General features: G+C 38.7%; 1 protein-coding gene across 5 annotated transcripts in view; it reads left to right on the forward strand.

The window, feature by feature from the left end:
• PDE1C (phosphodiesterase 1C) overlaps positions 1–19,193 on the forward strand; it is a 541,449-nt gene that overhangs the window by 428,787 nt on the left and 93,469 nt on the right. For all 5 annotated transcript variants that reach the window (XM_061414179.1, XM_061414180.1, XM_061414182.1 and 2 more), the window contains exons 9-12: positions 8,248–8,348; positions 11,227–11,355; positions 18,210–18,311; positions 18,849–18,969. In XM_061414179.1, coding sequence (XP_061270163.1) covers positions 8,248–8,348; positions 11,227–11,355; positions 18,210–18,311; positions 18,849–18,969 — 453 coding nt within the window. The remainder of the gene's footprint in view (positions 1–8,247; positions 8,349–11,226; positions 11,356–18,209; positions 18,312–18,848; positions 18,970–19,193) is intronic.

The following is a 19,193-nucleotide window of genomic DNA, read 5'->3' on the forward strand; positions in this document are numbered from 1 at the left end:
CACTTACCTATGTGCCACGTACTTTATAAGAGGATGAGGGTGCATTGTAGCTCTTAGAGAACTTGCATTCTGGTAAGAAGTAACAGGTAAAAGACCAATGAAAAAGTAAAGAAGAAAATATCGCTAGTATTCTGCAGAGGATTAGAACAGGGGACCCACACAGGGTAAATTAAGTTTTATTAGATAGGAAAGGCATCTTTCCAGAAGTAATATTTAATCTGAGACAGTTGTGATTTTAGGCTTGAGTCATGCTAAGAGCTGAAGGAAGGTATGCCAGTGGAATTAGTGCAGGATTAGTCAACTTCCTCATGACTGGAGGGAGTCAATTGTACCCACTTCCAGTTATAAAATAAAAAATCATGAGAATGTAACATACAGACCAAGTTGGCTTTGTAGGCTTGGCTAATGGGTCTCAGTGTTATTCTAAGTGCAGTGTGAGCCAGTTAAAGCATTTTGCCATGGGAGTGTGATGATCTGGTAAAGGCTAGACAAGGATTACTGTGAAGAATGGGTCTTGAGGCATCATGTTGGAAGAGTGTGCAGAAGTCTCCTGGAAAGATGATGGTAGTTTGGACGAGAAAGGACCTTCCTGGGGTATAGAGACCAAATGTCCTGTTGCTGAGGTAGACTTGAAAGAATTGGATGGTATAATAGGATTTCAGATACTAAGGAAGGGAATCAAGAGGACAGATTAGATTTTTGGTTGGATAAACAAGGTTGATGAGAGAAGCTTTCAGGGAAGGGGAGTCAAGAGTTTTGATTCAGACATGTTGAATTTAAGATCTTTATGAGATATCATTGTGGAGATGTTAAGCAGGAAGAAAACCAAAGAGGTCTAGAGTTCTGGGGAGGAATCAGGGATGGACAAGGAGATTAGGCTCTCAGGGGCATATCAATATTATTTAAGGACATGAAACCAGATGACATGGTCTAAAGAAAGGGTGTGAATAGAGAAACAGAGGCACTGTGAAGTGAGTCCTGGAGCAGTCTAAAGTTTAAAATGGAGCTCATTACTTCACCATTTTAGTTTGGATAGTTTCCTTTAGAGGATATCATTTGATTAACCACTCAATTAACATTCAAAGTAACTTGAGATTTTTTTGAGAAACTCGGCCTTGGAGATTTTATATGGCCCTTGTTCATCCAGATCATTTACAACTATAATATATATTTCAAAAATGGTGTGTGCAAAAACAATAAAATGAGGACAAAGAATTAGAGCCAACAATAGTAACTGAAAAAGAGTAGCCAGTATCATTGGGACAAAACCCAAGCCAGTGTGAGGTTATGGAAGCCAAGGAAAAGAGCTCCAAAGGAGAGCTGTGACTTGTGTGCAACTTGCTGAAAGGTTGAGTGGGATGAGGACAGAGAAGCTACCACTGCCTTTGGCAACATTGGGAGTCATTGGTGCCTTTGTCAGGATCAGTCCCCGTGGTTTGCTGGGGATGGAACATGGACTGACGTATGACAAGGACAGACCTGCAGGTGAGAAAGTGAGGACCCATCTATAGAAAACACTAGTAGAGGGAAAATTACTTGGTTCCGAAAATGTTTGGGGGACAGTTCATTTGGGGGGAAAAAAAAAGCAATGGTTTTTATCCTACTTGAAATCATTCACCAAATATCAGACAAATGAATTAAAGATGTGAGCATAAATTTTTGATTATATTAGAAGAAAATATGAAGTTATGTTTATAACCTTGAAAAAGAAAATCCTTTCTTAAGCCTCAAAACATGAGTTATATAACAAAATATTGATTATTTTGAGTACATGAAAATGGAAACCTGTAGGATAAAAAAAAATCACTGTAATTAAGTCAGTACTTGAGGAACATATATAGAGATCAAGGATTAAGATCCAGATTATATAAATCAACAAGAAAGTGGTACAAACCCCGTGGGCAAATAGGAGGAAACACACTGAGTTAATGTTGTCCTATCGCCAAGTCTCTGTCATGAGCTGCATTTTGTCCCCTTTCCCTAATCTCCAGTGCCTCGGAACGTGACTCTGTTTGGAGATAGGGCACTTAAAGAGGTAATTTAGGTAGATGAAGGGCATTCCTTATAAGAAAAGATTAAGACACAGACATGTAGATGCCCTGAGGAAAGAGCATGTGAGGACATGGGGAAGGGAGTCCTCTGCAAGGCGGAAAAGAGCTGTCACCACAAACCAACCCTCCTAAAACCTTCATCTTGGACTACTAGCCTCCATAATTCTGAGAAAATAAATTTCTGTTATTTAAACTGCTTGGTTGGTGACGCTTTTATATATCAGCTGTAGCAAACTAATACAGTGGCAGAGCCAGGATTTGGTCTCAGTCTGACTTCTAACATTTAAATACTTCATGCATTTAAATGTTAATATTTAGCCATGCTTCTGCAATGCTGGTGGCGAAAAAAAAGCCCTGACATTCTTATACCTTAGTATGCTCGTGTGGTGAGGATTAAATGGATATGAAAATATACTTTGAAATCATCTGTTTGACATATACGTAGTTAGCACCTACTGCATTCAGTGTACTATGGAGACATAAAGGTGAATCATAGGCAGTCTTTTTAGCCATCTGGAAAAACTCCCAAGCACTTATGCTAATGTAAGTTATCATTAACATAGATTAACATAGATGTTATTTCATAGCAGCCAATGATCATGACGTACTGCATACTATTCTTGAATGAGCTCATTTGCCATTGCATTTTCATTATCAATTCAGGCCATATTCAGAATAATTCTTAAATATAGAAACTACTTCCTGCCCACTCTCTCTTAGAAACGCAGCTCAAAACAAACTTCTTTCATTGCAAGCTTACGAAAACAGTAGGAAGCATTCTGATGAATGGAGAGCATATTGTGACTCTAACCTTTCATTACAAACCAAGTGGGAGAAAATGGTTGAAATCATTTCAGTTTTATAAACTATAAGACACATAGGGAATGAAAATATCCCATTGATAAAGTGATGTCTGGGCTTCAGCATCCACCGTGTTACTCATTGTAATCTGTTTATATTACTCATTATTGCTTAGCCTAGATGCCTAGTGAGGCTTGAATCTTTTCATCATGATTTTGCTCACATCTAAGAGAAAATCCTTGAACAGAATTAGACTGAAGAGTTGTTGATTGAATAGATATGAATCAGACTCCGAGCTCCAGTCTGCTTTTGAGTTAGATCACAAGATTTCAAACTCCAAGCCTATCCTTTGTCCCATTGATTGCTTTCATTAGGCAAGGTGCCATTAATTTTTCTTTTGCTTTTTTTTTTAAGAAAAGAGAAATGTGTATCTTGTTTTTTTTGATTATAAATGGCATTATCATATTTATAAGGGACACACTAAGGACATGTAAACAGCATCCTGGTTAAAGAGTGCTAAGTAATTTTATTAGGGTTTATGGTCAGTATAATTTTGGGCCCCATGACCTCTGCCCTCTGATGTCACATTTTTTAATACATTATATTAAATAGCAAAAGGGGTTCTGCAGATACAGAAGGGTGCTAATCAGAGGACCTTAAAATAGGGAGTTGATCCTGGATTCTCCAGTTGGGCCCAGTGTAATCACATGAGTCCTTAAAACTCATGAAGTGTGTCAGGGGACTTCCCTGATGGACCATTGGTTAAGACTTCCCTTTCCAGTTCAGGGGGTGTGGGTTTGATCCCTGGTCAGGGAGCTAAGATTTCAGATGCCTTATGGCCGAAAAAAACCCAAAAGGAAACAGAAGCAGTATTGTGGTAAATTCAATAAAGACTTTAAAAATAGTCCACATCAAAAAAAAAATCTTTAAAAAAAGAAATGTGGCAGAAGGAAGGTGAGCAGGACTCCATCAGCTGTTGCTGACTTGAAGATGGAGGTGCCAAGTGGAAAGCATGGAAAGGAAATGAATTCTGCCAATGCCCTGAAGGCACCTGGAAATGTGTTTTCCACAGAGCTTCCAGAAAGGAACATAGCCTGCCAACGCCTTGGTTCAGCCCTGTGAGATCTTCACCAGAAAATCCAGCCGCACGATGATGGCTTCTGACCTACCGAACCCATAGGAGTGTGTGCCTTCCATGGGTGGTAATCAGTTAAGGGAGCAAGAGAAAACCGATAGATGGAAACAGACTACTAAAGAAACTCTGTCGTTCACCTGTTGAAGTTACAACTTGCTAATAATGTCTCCTCTGGCAATGACAAATTATCCATGTCTTTTCCTTCAGGTTTTCACAGCCCGCTACTTGTTCCCCACTCCCAGCCCACAAACAAGCAGGGCTTGCTCTCCTGAGTCATACACAACATAATTCAAAATCCACCTTTACCCATTGGTGAGGCATCCCTGTCATCAAATTAGTTGGGACACTCATATTTTGTAGACGGAAATTCTGGAAAGGTCTATTACTCACACCTTGTCACAGTTTGATAAATCTGGAATACAATTATCGCGGGAATTAAATTTCTGACTTCTTATGGTTTGTCATAAGCCTTTGGGATTGACAGTATTGAATTTGGAAGAAGCAAGGAAATCTGAGCTATATTGAAATATGAAACTATATTGAAATATGAATATTTCCCACAAAATAGCTTTTCCCACTCTCTGTTTCCAATAATGCTACCCTCTAATGCCACCCACCATTTTTTTAACCACTCAGGCTAGGAATGTCAGGATCTTTATTTTTTTTTTTAATTTAAATTTATTTGTTTATTTTAATTGGCAAATAATTGCTTCACAATGTTGTGATGGTTTTTGCCATACATCAATATGAATTTGCATAGGTATACATGTGTCCCCTCCATCGTAAACCCCCCTTCCCACTTCGCTCCCAACCCTGTCCCTCCAGGATCATCTTTAATGCAACCTCCTTTGGATTGCAACCTCTTCGTGGCCACGTGCATTCAGTGAGCTGATCAGCTGTAAGGATTCTAGTTCCATACCATCTGTTCATCCTATAAGGACTTTTCAATCCAAAAGTAGAGGTCTTACTTCTTTCCTTTGTACTCTCTGCTTTCCTATCTCTTTCTCAATAGCATGCTGAACATATTATCTTTTGCATGTAAACTTCACTGCCTAATAGACCTGATTTGGATTCTTCATCCTGGCTTTTAATGCCTGTCATCACAGGGCCCTAATCAACCCTCACTCCTGCTCCACTGGGCTTCTCTCACAGCTCAGTTGGTAAAGAAGCTGCCTGCAATGCAGGAGACCCTGGTTCAATTCCTGGGTCAGAAAGATCTGCTGGAGAAGGGATAGGCTACCCACTCCAGTATTCTTGGGCTTCTCTTGTGGCTCAGCTGCTAAAGAATCCGCCTGAAATGCAAGAGACCCCGATTCGATCCCTGGATCAGGAAGATCCCCTGGAAAAGGGAAAGGTTATCCACTCCAGTATTCTGGCCTGGAGAATTCCATGGACTATATAGTCCATGGGGTCACAAAGAGTCAGACAGGACTAAGTGACCTTCACTTTCACTTTCACTTTCCTGCTCCACTAAAGGGAATCATTTCCTTACTTACAATGAATCAGCTTTTGCCACTGGTACGTTTGTTCATTCTGAAAATGCCTGATTCCATCCTTGCTCAGTCCAGGCTTCATTATGTGTTTAATTGTTTGTTGTATGTTCATTTAATAGTTGTTGGTTTTGATTTATTAGAAGTAAGTTATACTTAAGATATAATTTTGTCAGTATATTTGGATAAGGAGGGGAGTTACACTGATATTTGTGAGAACTGTGATTGCGTAGTTATTTAGACACGTTCTGCTGGTTGAACTGAGGCTCTGTGATTCAGCTGGTACACTGTCTCCCATTCATAATCTTATCTTAAAATGTTAAATTATTAACTTGACATGAGCTTGGAGAAAGAGATATGTTGGTGGGGGGGAGATAGGTGGAGGAAGTTGGGATAAATAAGTAGGGACAGGGTGTTAGGGAGGAAAAGAAAGACATTGCCAAAATAAGAAAAATATATGTGAATGAAAAATATCAAGAATATTTGTAATATAAATTCATAACTATGCAATTTTATGAAAAACTGAGTAAACATATAAACAGTGACCCAAAGGAATAGTGACTTAGAGAATATAAAGTAAGAACTCTGGAGTGTGTGGCTTGTCTCAGGACTAGCCTTGGGACCTTGGGTGAGTTACTGGACCTCTCCTAGCCTCAGTTTTCTCATCTATGAAGTGGGGATGAAGAGTACCTACCTATATGGAGTTGTGTGTGTTGCATGAGTTTCTTTGTGTAAACAGGCGAACACAAAGGGAAGCTCCCTTAAGTGTTAACCCTGAGGAGGATGTCCTTGCTGCTTTCAGGATAGTTTTACTGTTTTCTTGTCACTGTCAAGATTTTATTTGCCAATCTTTTTTTCATTTAATTTTGTTGATTTTTCACCTTATTCTCTTTTCTCCTTGCGTCTTTTTGTTCATGGTGCGTTAGTTTGGTTTTTTGAGATGTATTATCAAGAATGCCAAAATGTTTCCTGACATTTCATGCTGCATTCTGCTACAAGTCATTTTTTAAAATACAGTTTTTTCCCTGAGTTTTTTTCTGTGCTCATTCCTTCCCTAACTATGAAGTCTTTTCTTCATAGGTTATATGTAGTTTGTTTGTTTTTCCCTTGTGCCTGCTGATGTTTGAGGAAACCTATCCCCATCCACATCACCAAAATTGGTAGTTCAGTGTAGTTATTATCTTCAAAGAAGACAATGATTTCAGTAGTTAGGTGAAGACCAAAATTAGTAATTAATTGGAAAAAAGTTAGTGAGAATTATTAGAAATTAACCTGTTTGCTTTTAAATCATTTTTGTTAACAAATCAAATAAATATGTTGTATTCACTGATATCTAATAGAGAACCCAGGCTGCCTTCGTTTTTAAACTAAATTTCAATTACATTATTTACTTATTTAAAAAATTTTTGACCTCACTGTGGGGCATAGGGGTCCTAGTTCCCCAACCAGGGATCAAACACATGTCCCTGCAATGGAAGTGTGGAGTCTTAACCACTGGCCCATCAGGGAAGTCCCCGGCTGCTTTCTGAATTCTTCCAGTTTAGGTACTCATATTTGCAATACCTTAACCCTGCCTCTGTCTAAGACTTCTAGTTTTATTTCTTCAAAGGAATGGGAACTTAAAGATTTCATGAAGAAAACTGAGTGCAGAATCTCCCTAAATTTTTATAGTTTTTTTCTACTGTTTCCCAGTGATCATACCTATTAAGACACCAGTTCTTTTAGTGACTGTGCAAAGCATTGAACTTCTATGGACATAACCTTTTGTGTTTATATTTTATTGGTTTAGGTCATATTTTATTATATAATTATAATAATAAGTACAATTTGTCAAAATTGCATTTAAGATAAATCACACTGAAGCTTGTAATCATTAACTCAACTAGTACAAAAGTAAGCAGTGATACCAAAGGGTGAGCTGACAGTACAAATGTTCCATCCTACGGGCATCAGGCAGTGTGGTTTACAGAAGGGAGGGGAGGCACCAGTGAATCCAGAGTCTCTGAAATAGAAGTCAGTCGAGGGAGCTTCAAACAGAGCAGTGGTTCTCAAACTTCAGCATGCATCATAATTATCTGTATGGCTTAGTATAACACAGATCGGTGGGCTGCAACCCAGAGTTTCTGATCCCAGTGGGACTGGGGTGAGGGCTTGCATTTCTAACAATCTTCCAGGATTCTAACTCTACTGTTACAGGGAACACACTTTGAAGACCACTGAACTACAGCCAATTTTGGTAACATGGATGGGGACAGGTTTCTTCAAACATAGATCGGTGGACTGCAACCCAGAGACCAAACGTTATTTGGCAGAAGACCAAATGTTGTCTTTCCACTGTATCTACTATCCATCTTCTAGTGGATAAGCACTAGGTTATCTGTTACTCTTAGCTTTGGTATTGTGTTGAAACTTAAAATTGTTTTTCTGTGTCTACTCAGGAACTTTATTTGAAATTTGGTAAAGGATGGAATGAGAACTGTTAAAGTCTCACATTCATTATTTTTTGCTTCTTTGAAAAAAAAGAAAAAAAACCTACTAGTTAGCTCCCTCAACCGTGCTAGGCAGGCTGTTTTCAAATCACACATTCCCCAGTCTCCTTACTGAAGGGAAAAAAAAAAACAACCATTTCTGTCTGTCAGAAACGCGTGTTTGGCAACAGCTTGCCAGCTGCAGGGTGGATAGGCAGCAATGTGGGTGTGTTGTCAGCAAGCTGAAGACTTTGTCTGAGAAGCAGGCAGATTATGTGATTGCTCTGTAATCTCCTTTTCAGAACTGGCTGACGGAGCTGGAGATCTTTGCTATAATCTTCTCAGCTGCCATCCATGACTATGAGCACACCGGAACCACCAACAATTTCCACATTCAGACCCGGTGAGGATGTTGAAATGTTTGGAAAAGAGGCAAGAGGGGTCAGGGATAGAGTGTGGAAGTCAGAGAGGGGCAGCCACCTTTCTTTTGCATGGTGGCTCTATTTTGAGTTTCTGAAGAAAAAATAAAATGAACTTATATAACAAGAGATCAGCTGGGTCAGCTTCAATCAAAACCTAAGAATTAAAGAAACCATTTGCTCCTGATTCTCCTATGTTATTCACATTAAATATGGATATACTTCTCTTAGTCACTTCAATCATGTCCAAATCTTTGCGACCCCGTGAACTGTAGCTCACCAGGCTCCTCTGTCCATGGAATTCTCCAGGCAAGAATACTGGAGTGGGTAGCCATTCTCTTCTTCAGGGATCTTTCCAACCCAGGGATCGAACCCACGTCTCTTGCGTCTCAAGCAGATTCTTTGCCACCTGAGCCACCAGGGAAGATCTATTCTCTAGTCCAGTGCTAGCTATTTATGTAGGTATGGGCTATGCATATTGTTTGCTGTTGTTCAGTCCCTAAGTCATGTCCAACTCTTTGTGACCCCATGGACTGCAGCACATCAGGCTTCCCTGTCCTCCACTATCTCCCAGAGTTTGCTCAAGTTCATGTCCATTGAGTTGGTGATGCCATCTAACCATGCGTACTGTACCCATTTCTAATAGGAGGTGAAAAAATTTACATTAAAGGTGCAGATACCATGTAGGCTAAATCAGGGAGGACAGGCAAGGATTGAAGTAATTCTCTTGACATTAGCAATAGCAGAGCCATCTTACCCTCTGACCTCAGGGATTCTGCTGATGCTTTTCTCATCCTCCCTGATTTCATCTCTGCCCTATTCAGGGGGTATGTCACTCCCCGACACACGGCTTTGGGAGCTAGGTGGTCTCATGTAGGCCACTTTGCACCCTCTGTAAGGAGCTTCACAGGTAGACACAAACCTCTGTGGGGCATATTAAATATAGGTCCGGGTGCCTCCCTCAGAACCTCTTCATTGTAACAGACATCACAAATCGATTTTGGTAATTTTTTTCTTACCAAACTGCAGATTTGTCTTTAGTATTCCTCTCGGCACAGAATTCCAGGCAAGCAGTACAGTCAATTGTCATTTCCGTTTAGGGTAAAACCTTATCTGCCTTCTCCTGGTCTAAGAACTTAACCTCTCTTACGACAATGATGTAGAACTGGAGAGACTCTTGACAGTAGGATTAATTGGATCTTGACATAGAAATCAAAAGAAGGTAGAACTGGAAAAAGGCGGTGAGACACAGAGAAAGAATATTGTGGAGAGGGTTGAGTTTAACGCTAAAATACTTGCTGATTTCACTTGAAAAAGGCAGGTGCACACTCCAGATATATTTGTGTTTGTTAAGTCATTCTACATGTGTTTAATGAAGCCAGCACTTAATTATGGGGCACACAAAAGAAGACAATATCATCCGATCTCTGTTTTGAAGGGCATTTCAATAGAATGGAAGTGGACAAAAGGTCTTCAGCCACATGCTTCATTTTCTGCTTTCTGCCTCCTCATAGAGTGTCTCAGCTGCTGTGGAGCAGCTTTCTGTAGCTTTGTTGCAAGATCTTTGAATACAGGGATTCCACAGAGCATCTTTGTTTAATAGGTATCTGCCAGTGGAGCCTTGACAGAGATGGCGGTGAATAGCACCTGCTGAAGGAAGAGAGGTGGGTGGAACATTTGTACCTGGATCTTGGCTGGAGAGCAATGTCAAAACTAGTCACAACTCAGAGGAAAATGGCTTAATTACAGTAGTTAGAAAATAACTTAATGTCACAAAATACACATCAATTGGTGCCTTACTTACTCAATGGATGTTAAGATTAGATCTTCCACCTCCTTGGGATTTGCTTGTTTTGTGTTATCTCCACTGGAGTGGGAAAATTCCAGAGGGTTCAGTTGAGCTTGGTTTGGAATGACATTTAAACTTTCATCTTCTTTAACTGAGTTTTATCCATAGCATCTTTGCCTCTGAGATCCTTGTTTAGGAAAGTAAATATGTGACCAGGTTCTTTGCTCTTCGATGGGCAGACTGTTGAGCCTAACACTTTCAAGGTATTCTACATACATTCCAAAGTTTGGAATGTGAATGATACTTGGAAGTTATCTTGAGGGGAAATGGCTGAAGTGTCAGAATACATTGCCTTTATTCAAACCCTGAAAGCCTCTGTGGAGCTCTGCAGACTCTCAGTGTATATATCTGGGGCTCAGTTTCCTTCATGAGAAATGAACAAGCTCTAATAATCTAAAGTTTCATTAAATTAAATGTATTAAAATAGTATACCTCCCTATGTTGGTGTCATTCAACTGTTTGAGGAAGCGACTAACAATTGTCATATAACCCTTATATTTTTTATTCTCAACTTCCCATGTATGACTTTCACATGGCAAAATTTTAAGATCAAGCTACTAACAAAAGAACTTGCAAACTGTACCTTCCAGGTGGTATGTGTTCAGAGAATTACAACTAAAACAAATAAACACATTCTCTCATTGAATAAAATAAAAATAATCATTTCAGAAAATATAAGGAAGTTTGACATGACCTGCATTTAAAAAAAAAAAAAATCACCTTTGCTACCACTACAGGTAATTGAGATCTTATTATAGAATAACTTTTAGAGAGTTCTCAAGTTGGATATCACATGTGAAATAATATCCATATATTGACATTTCAATACCATACAAACATCAATTGATAAATTGTAGTGTTGGTGTTAGCTTTTTGATTGATATAAATGACATGGGGCCAAGTTAATTGCTAAAATAGGATAAAAAGATGTTGTATTTCTATCTTTAGGAGAGTTACCTGAAAAATCTCAGCTGTTCAACATCCCAAATTATTTTTCTTGGCTTTCTGTTCAGGTCTGACCCAGCGATTCTGTACAATGATAGGTCTGTTTTAGAAAATCACCATTTAAGTGCAGCCTATCGCCTTCTACAGGAGGATGAGGAAATGAATATTTTGATCAACCTCTCGAAGGATGACTGGAGGTAAGGATGAGCCACAAGAGAGTTTTGGAAGCCAGGTAAGGAGTGGTGAGATGAGATGAAGTGTGCTTGTTTTGAAGAAAATAATACTCTGAAGTTTTTCTTGTTGTTTATTTCTCTTTTTTTTTCTTGACACAAATATTCAAATATATTGTAGGCACTTTGGACATATTTGCTATTGGTTACCTTAAGAAACTAGTATTTTGATCTTAAATGAATTTTTTCATTTAACATATTTTTGTCATTTTATTTTTGATTGGACTTCTTAAAAAAAATCTTTCAAAATTTGCTAAGGAAATTGACACTTTAAAATAATCATGAGTACTTAATTCTGTCACCTTTGAATTCTGTCAAAGCTCTACTTGGGTAGAGCTGAGTTTGAATACACAATCATTTATTAGCTATCTGTCATTTAGGAAGCTACTCAACCCCATTACACCTTTTAAAAATTTAATTTATAGAAAATTTATAATAACATTTACCTTATAATTTGGTTAGGGTAATAATAAATGCTAAAATCCATCTAAAATGCTTAATTCACTTTGTGATACATATAGCAAGCCTGTGGATCATTGTAGCTGTTAATGTAGGGTCAAGATGTTTCAAAACTTGTAGGAAAAGTCATTTAAATGCTTAAAAGCTTCTGAATCTACTGTGGTGCAAATAATACTTGTATTTTAATTAAACAATTTGTTGTTTATTGAATATCTCTGGGTCGTTATACAAGGATTCAGAGAAATAAGCCATTCTGAACAAACAAATCGGAAACTGATATTCAGGAAGAGTTGGCTATTAGTTTCCATGCAGCTCTAGTTCATTAAAACCTAAAGGAGTATTTGTCTTGGATTTTATTGGAAAATGGTAGATTTAAGAAGCATCTAAAAATGCAGAGCATTTCAGTGAATCAATGCAAAGCTTTCAGAAAAAGGAGCCCTCTATCCAATTTAAATGTTTGTAAAAGTATAATGAAAAATTTGAATATGGCAGAGAACAGCTTTACATATATTCAGATGTGTCCTGGTTTTGAAGGATTTGTGCTTGTTTAGATCCTGTATGTTCCTGGTCTCAGGACAGTCTAATGAAGTACTCCAGAGCTTACATGATTACCTCTTTTTTTTTTCTTTCTTTCTTTCTTCCCACCCTCCCTTCCTTTCTTCCTTACTTTTCTTATCCCAAGGGAGGGAAACAGGGAGGCAAAGTTGGGTAGGTGCATTCTAGAACTCCATGAATCCTAAAGAAAGTTCAGCAAGGCTATCAGGAAGTTCTTGAGCCACAGTCAGCCATCAGAGGACTTCCATGTCTCCCAGGAAGAGATACCCTCAGTCACCTGATGCAGCCCAGGGAAACATGACCTTGGGCAAAAACGGCAATAGTTTTCAGAATGTAGTAGCTGAGGCCCATGGCCAATTAAAGTCCTGTAGTTGGAAGTCTGTGTGGTATATTCTCATGGCCACTATCCCATGGAGATTAAAATATTACACTATGCTATGCTAAGTCACTTCAGTCGTGTCCAACTCTGTGTGACCCCATAGACGGCAGCCACCAGGCTCCCCCGTCCCTGAGATTCTCCAGGCAAGAACACTGGAGTGGGTTGCCATTTCCTTCTCCAATGCATGAAAGTGAAAAGTGAAAGCGAAGTCGCTCAGTCGTGTCCGACTCCTAGCGACCCCATGGACTGCAACCCACCAGGCTCCTCCATCCATGGGACTCTCTAGGCAAGAGTACTGGAGTGGGGTGCCATTGCCTTCTCCGAAAATATTACACTAAATGGCTGCATAATATCCCATCTGTGGAAGTGCCATAATTAGTTTTGAATGTGTGAGTATGGGTACATTTGTGTGTTTGGGTTATTATGAAGAATCCTACAATGAATATCTCTTTAATGTATTTTTATGTGTAGAATTAACGCATCACAGAATGTTTGATGTTTTAAAGTTCTTGTTGAACTTTGTCAAATTGCTTTCAGGTAATGTGCTGATACTGCTGGTCTGTGGGATTTGTGGGCATATGGGAGTTAAGGCTGGATGGGCATAATTGCCTCTTAACCTATTTTCAAAGTACAGATATGCCACTTCTATTATCTATAGTTTTGTTAAGGATTTTCTATTTCTACTTAACTATATGTTTGTCAGAATTTAGTTATGCTATTTGTGCTTCCACTTTGCTATGATCATGAGCCTCATTCATTGTTTAGTGTACTGCTATGTTAGGGAGGCTGGTTTTGGCAATATCTAAACCCAGAATTATTGCAACACACCGGAACATATCAGTTCACACTGGAATACACTAACATCCACCAATGCAAATATCCTAATTATTTATCATTAGCCCTGTAAAGTCATACTCAAAATTCTCCAAGCCAGGCTTCAGCAATATGTGAACGTGAACTTCCAGATGTTCAAGCTGGTTTTAGAAAAGGCAGAGGAACCAGAGATCAAATTGCCAACATCCACTGGATCATCACAAAAGCAAGAGAGTTCCAGAAAAACATCTATTTCTGCTTTATTGACTATGTCAAAGCCTTTTACTGTGTAGATTAAAACAAACTGTGGAAAATTCTTAAAGAGATGGGAATACCAGACCACCTGACCTGCCTCTTGAGAAATCTGTATGTAGGTCAAGAAGCAACAGTTAGAACTGGACATGGAACAACAGCCTGGTTCCAAATAGGAAAAGGAGTACGTCAAAGCTGTATATTGTCACTGTGCTTATTTAACTTATATTCAGAGTACATCATGAGAAATGCTGGGCTGGATAAAGCACGAGCTGGAATCAAGATTTCCAGGAGAAATGTCAATAACCTCAGATATGCAGATGACACCACCCTTATGGCATAAAGTGAAGAAGAACTAAAGGGCCTCTTGATGAAAGTGAAAGAGGAGAGTGAAAAAGTTGGCTTAAAGCTCAACATTCAGGAAACTAAGATCATGGCATCCAGTCCTATCACTTCATGGCAAATAGATGGGGAAACAGTGTAAACAGTGTCAGACTTTATTTTTGGGGCTCCAAAATCACTGCAGATGGTGACTGCAGCCATGAAATTAAAAGACACTTGCTCCTTGGAAGAAAAGTTGTGACCAACCTAGACAGCATATTAAAAATCAGAGACATTACTTTGCCCACAAAGTTCTGTCTAGTCAGGGCTATAGTTTTTCCAGTAGTCATGTATGGATGTGAGAGTTGGACTATAAAGAAAGCTGAGCACCAAAGAATTGATGCTTTTGAACTGTGGTGTTGGAGAAGATTCTTGAGAGTCCCATGGATGGCAGGGAGATCCAACCAGTCCATCCTAAAGGAGATCAGTCCTCAGTGTTCACTGGAAGGACTGATGTTGAAGCTGAAACCCCAGTACTTTGTCCACCTGATGCAAAGAGCTGACTCATTTGAAAAGACCCTGATACTGAAAGATTGAAGGCGGGAGGAGAATGGACGACAGAGGATGAGATGGTTGGATGGCATCACCGACTAGATGGACATGAGTTTGGGTGAACTCTGGGAGTTGGTGATGGACAGGGAGGCCTGGGGTGCTGTAGTCCATGGGGTCACAAAGAGTTGGACACGACTGAGCAACTGAACTGAACTGAACTGCATTCTTATTGGTTGGTATTTGTGAAGTACTAGTTGAGAATACTTTGAATCCTACCTCTGATCAAAATAAGTTGTAAAATTGAATGGTGTGGCAAGACATAAGTAAATTTAGTATATAAAAAGTTAAACTAGTTACTTGAAAAATATAATTTAATAAAATCTGTTTATGTGCTAGCCTTATATATTTTTGTTGTTTTTTAAATCAGCACAATCTTTATTATCTCCAAAAGAGTGAAATATAGTTGAATTAGGTCATGGAGCATCTCAGATATAGGAATTTCTGGTTCAGTGGAAATGTCTTTATAATTATAACCCATAGTGCCATACCTTTTTGCTACTCCTGTTTTGGGGGATTCTGTAAGTTAAGAAAAGATTGTAGTTGCTAACTTCTTAAGTTACATAGATTTAGTGTTCATTTAATGTTTGAAAATATTATTTCATCATATTTTATTAATATTGAGATACATTGCTTCAAGACAATAGTATTATCCCATAAATAAAGCATTAACTTCTTTTTTAGGGCTCTCAGTAAAGCCCATTAACCCAAAGATGACATATGTTTAGTATTTTACATCTTTCTAGGAAAGCAATTTAATATCTGGTAGATTCTATTTGGATACAAAAGTGCAATGGACTTTTAAAGGACTTTATAAGTGAATATATTACCATGTATTTACTGCATTTCAAAGTGGAAAAACATGAAATACCACACTGGGAATGCCAGTTCAGCTGCTCATAAAGCAATTCTGCAAATAACTATTAACTATAGACAGAAGCAAAATCAAATTACCAACTTTGTTGAATCATAGTGAAAACAAGGGAATTCCAGAAAAACATCTACTTGTGTTTCATTGACTATGCTAAAGACTTTAACTATCTGGATCTCAGCAAACTGTGTAAAATTCTTCAAGAGATGGTAATGCCAGATCACCTTACCTGTCTCCTGAGAAACCTATATGTGGATCAAAAAGCAACAGTTAGAACTGGACATGGAACAACTGACTGGTTCCAAATTGGGAAAAGAGCATGACAAGGCTGTATATTGTCACCCTGCTTATTTAATTTATATGCAGAGAGTACATCATGTGAAATGCTGGGCTGGATGAATCACAAGCTGGAATCAAGATTACTGAGAGAAATATCAACAGCTTCAAATATGCAAATGATGCTACTCTAATGGTAGAAAGGAAAGAGAAACTAAAGAACCTCTTGATGAAGGTAAAAGAGGAGACTGAAAAAGCTGGCTTAAAACTCAGCATCCATAAAATGAAGATCATGGCATCTGGGCCTATCACTTCATTGCAAATAGAAGGGGAAAAAGTGTAAGCAGTGACAGATTTTATTTTCTTGGGCTCCAAAATTACTGCAGATGGCGACTGCAGCCATGAAATTAAAAGATGCTTGCTTCTTGGGAGGAAAACTATGACAAACCTAGAGAGTATATTAAACAGCAGAGACATCACTTTGCTGACAAAGGTCTGTATGGTCAAAGCTATGATCTTCTCAATAGTCATGAACAGATGTGAGAATTGGACCAGAAAGAAAGCTGAGTGCAGAAGAATTGATGATTTTGAATTGTGGTGCTTGAGAAGACTCTTGAGGGTCCCTTGTACAGCAAGGAGATCAGATCAGTCAATCCTAAAAGTAAGCAACCCTGAATATTCATTGGAAGGACTGATGCTGAAGCTCCAATACTTTAGCCACCTGATGGAAGAGCCAACTCATAGGAAAAGACCCTGATGCTGGGAAAGATTGAAGGCAAAAGAAGAAGGGGATGTCAGAGGATGAGATGGTTAGATAGCGTCACTGATTCAATGGGTGTGAATCTGAGCAAACTGTAAGATAGTGAAGGACAGGGTAGCCTGGCATGCTACAATACATGGGGTCAGAAAGAGTTGGACATGGCTTAGTGACTGAACATCAACAACAATGAACAAAATGCAGAGACACAAACACAACCTCCAATGACTTGAGGGCTCTAGAGAGTAAACAAAGTTGGACAAATTTTGAAGATGTGTTACAATTTGGAGACTCTGATAGGAGGAGGTGACTGTGATGTTTTTGTCTCTGAAGGCAGTCTCAGTCAAGGCAATACTGGATGGTTAAAACTAGATTTATACAAAACCTTCCAGTATGTTTCTGGCTAGAGGCATTCAATGGGGGAAGGAAAAGATTTTCAACAAATGGTGTTGGAGCAAATGGATATCAATATAAAAAAAACTTGTACCTTTACCTCACATCATACTCAAAAATTATCTTGAAATTGATCATTGTCCTAAACATAATAAAAGATTTAAATGATAGGACTTCCAGAGGAAAAGTCCTTTCAGTGTGAGGGATTTCTCAGAGAGGACCCCAAATGCATGAAACCTTAAATAATTATTTTAAAATGTAAAACTTCTTCTCTTTGAAAGGTACTGGTTTAAAAAAAAAGCGACAGGAGTAGGAGAAATTATTCACAACACACTGAAATGTATTGAATTGTGCAGCCTATATGGAAGTAGTTTATTCTATGCAAATTCTACTTCAATAAAGTTCTTAGAGACAGTAAAAAGATCAGTGTTTGACAGGGGTTCAAGGCCAAGAAGGTAAGCATAGGCAAAGCATATGGGATTTTAGGGTATGGAAACGAATCTTATACTATTGATGATAGGAACGTGAGTGGATGCTTTGTCCAACCCCATAGAACTGTGCAACATGAGAATGGTCCCTCAGGCGAACCATGGGCTGGAGTGAATGAGAAGTGTAGATATTGGTCATCAATTATAACACGTGTACAGCATTAATGTAAGAGGTTAGTAATGAAGGAAACTGTAGGGGAGAAGGGGTGTATGAGAGCTCTCTGTACTATCGTCTCAATTTTTCTGTAAACCTAAAGCTGCTCTAAAAATGTCTATTTAAAAAAAGTAAGATCCCTATATCCCGTGTGCACCATGGATTATCAGTTACTCTCCTAGGATTAATTTCAAATTAATTTTTTCTCAAATCTTGAGCTCAGTGCAAAAAGGAATGCTTTCCTATACTTTGTTTCATTGAAATTTTTCCTGTGAATTAATTTTCCAATGATGTGCATTCCACATATGTTCCTAATAAGTGATGTCCTTCATCTTTAATCTTTATTTCTCATAAAAGTCTACCTAAAAGACTCGTTAGATTTGAAATGTCACAACTAATTAACTGATTTTGATTAGAACTGGAAAAGAATAAACTAATTTTTACTTTCTATTTTTTACTTCCACCCTTTTTCCTCTGTGATGTATCTCTGAAAGGGAATTTCGGACCTTGGTAATTGAGATGGTGATGGCCACAGATATGTCCTGTCATTTTCAGCAAATCAAAGCAATGAAGACTGCTCTTCAACAGCCAGAAGCGTGAGTGAGCCTGTAACCTCATGTGTTTTTATAGGTGTTTGACCTCCTACTTGTCCATGTCACTGTACCTTTAAAGTTTATCTCTTTTAATATAACTTTATTAAATGGTCTCATAATGTAGTGACGCTTGGAGGAGAGCATGTAAGAATATTACCTATCATGGATATTTCTCATCAGGGTTAAAATAAATAATAGGGCCAGTAACAATTTGCGCTAGTGAGAATTTAAAAGACCCCTTCAATGCAGAGGCAACAAATAAAGGTCAATGAGTGACTCTTGGATTCTTGTTGTCTTTTTCGTGATGGCAGATAGTCCAGAAATGGTTTTGAGTCAGTTTTTGAGGTGTCCAGCTCAATAAACATGGAGACCACGCTGATAAATGTCCCAGTTGGAGGATAATTTCCCCCCGGTTCAGCAGCAGTGGGCTTTGAGATGGGAGAATGGAAGGGAATTTTTTTTAAACAGTGGTATTTAAAAAACTCTTAGTGAGATTTTGTGAGTTTGGTCATTATGCGTTTGCATCCTTTGGGTTTACAGAATTGAAAAGCCAAAAGCATTATCCTTGATGTTGCACACGGCAGACATCAGCCATCCAGCAAAAGCGTGGGAGCTCCACCATCGCTGGACCATGTCACTCCTGGAGGAGTTCTTCAGACAGGTACCGTGTTGCTTTGCTCCCCCCACTGGTGTCACCCGTGGGTATAGCCTGACTTTTATATTTCAGCAACACTGTGATCAGGACTGTTGTGATTACAATTATCTTCTTTTTGAAGGGATGGTTCACAGCTTTTATTTTTTGGCCTTCTGGTCATATGGTGTTTGACTCTCACCTACGTTCTGATTCTCAGAATGTTATGGTATTTCTATCCTATGCATTTCTGC

The sequence above is a fragment of the Bos javanicus genome, chromosome 4 (genome assembly GCF_032452875.1).
Source record: "Bos javanicus breed banteng chromosome 4, ARS-OSU_banteng_1.0, whole genome shotgun sequence".
Taxonomy (NCBI): Eukaryota; Metazoa; Chordata; class Mammalia; order Artiodactyla; family Bovidae; genus Bos; species Bos javanicus.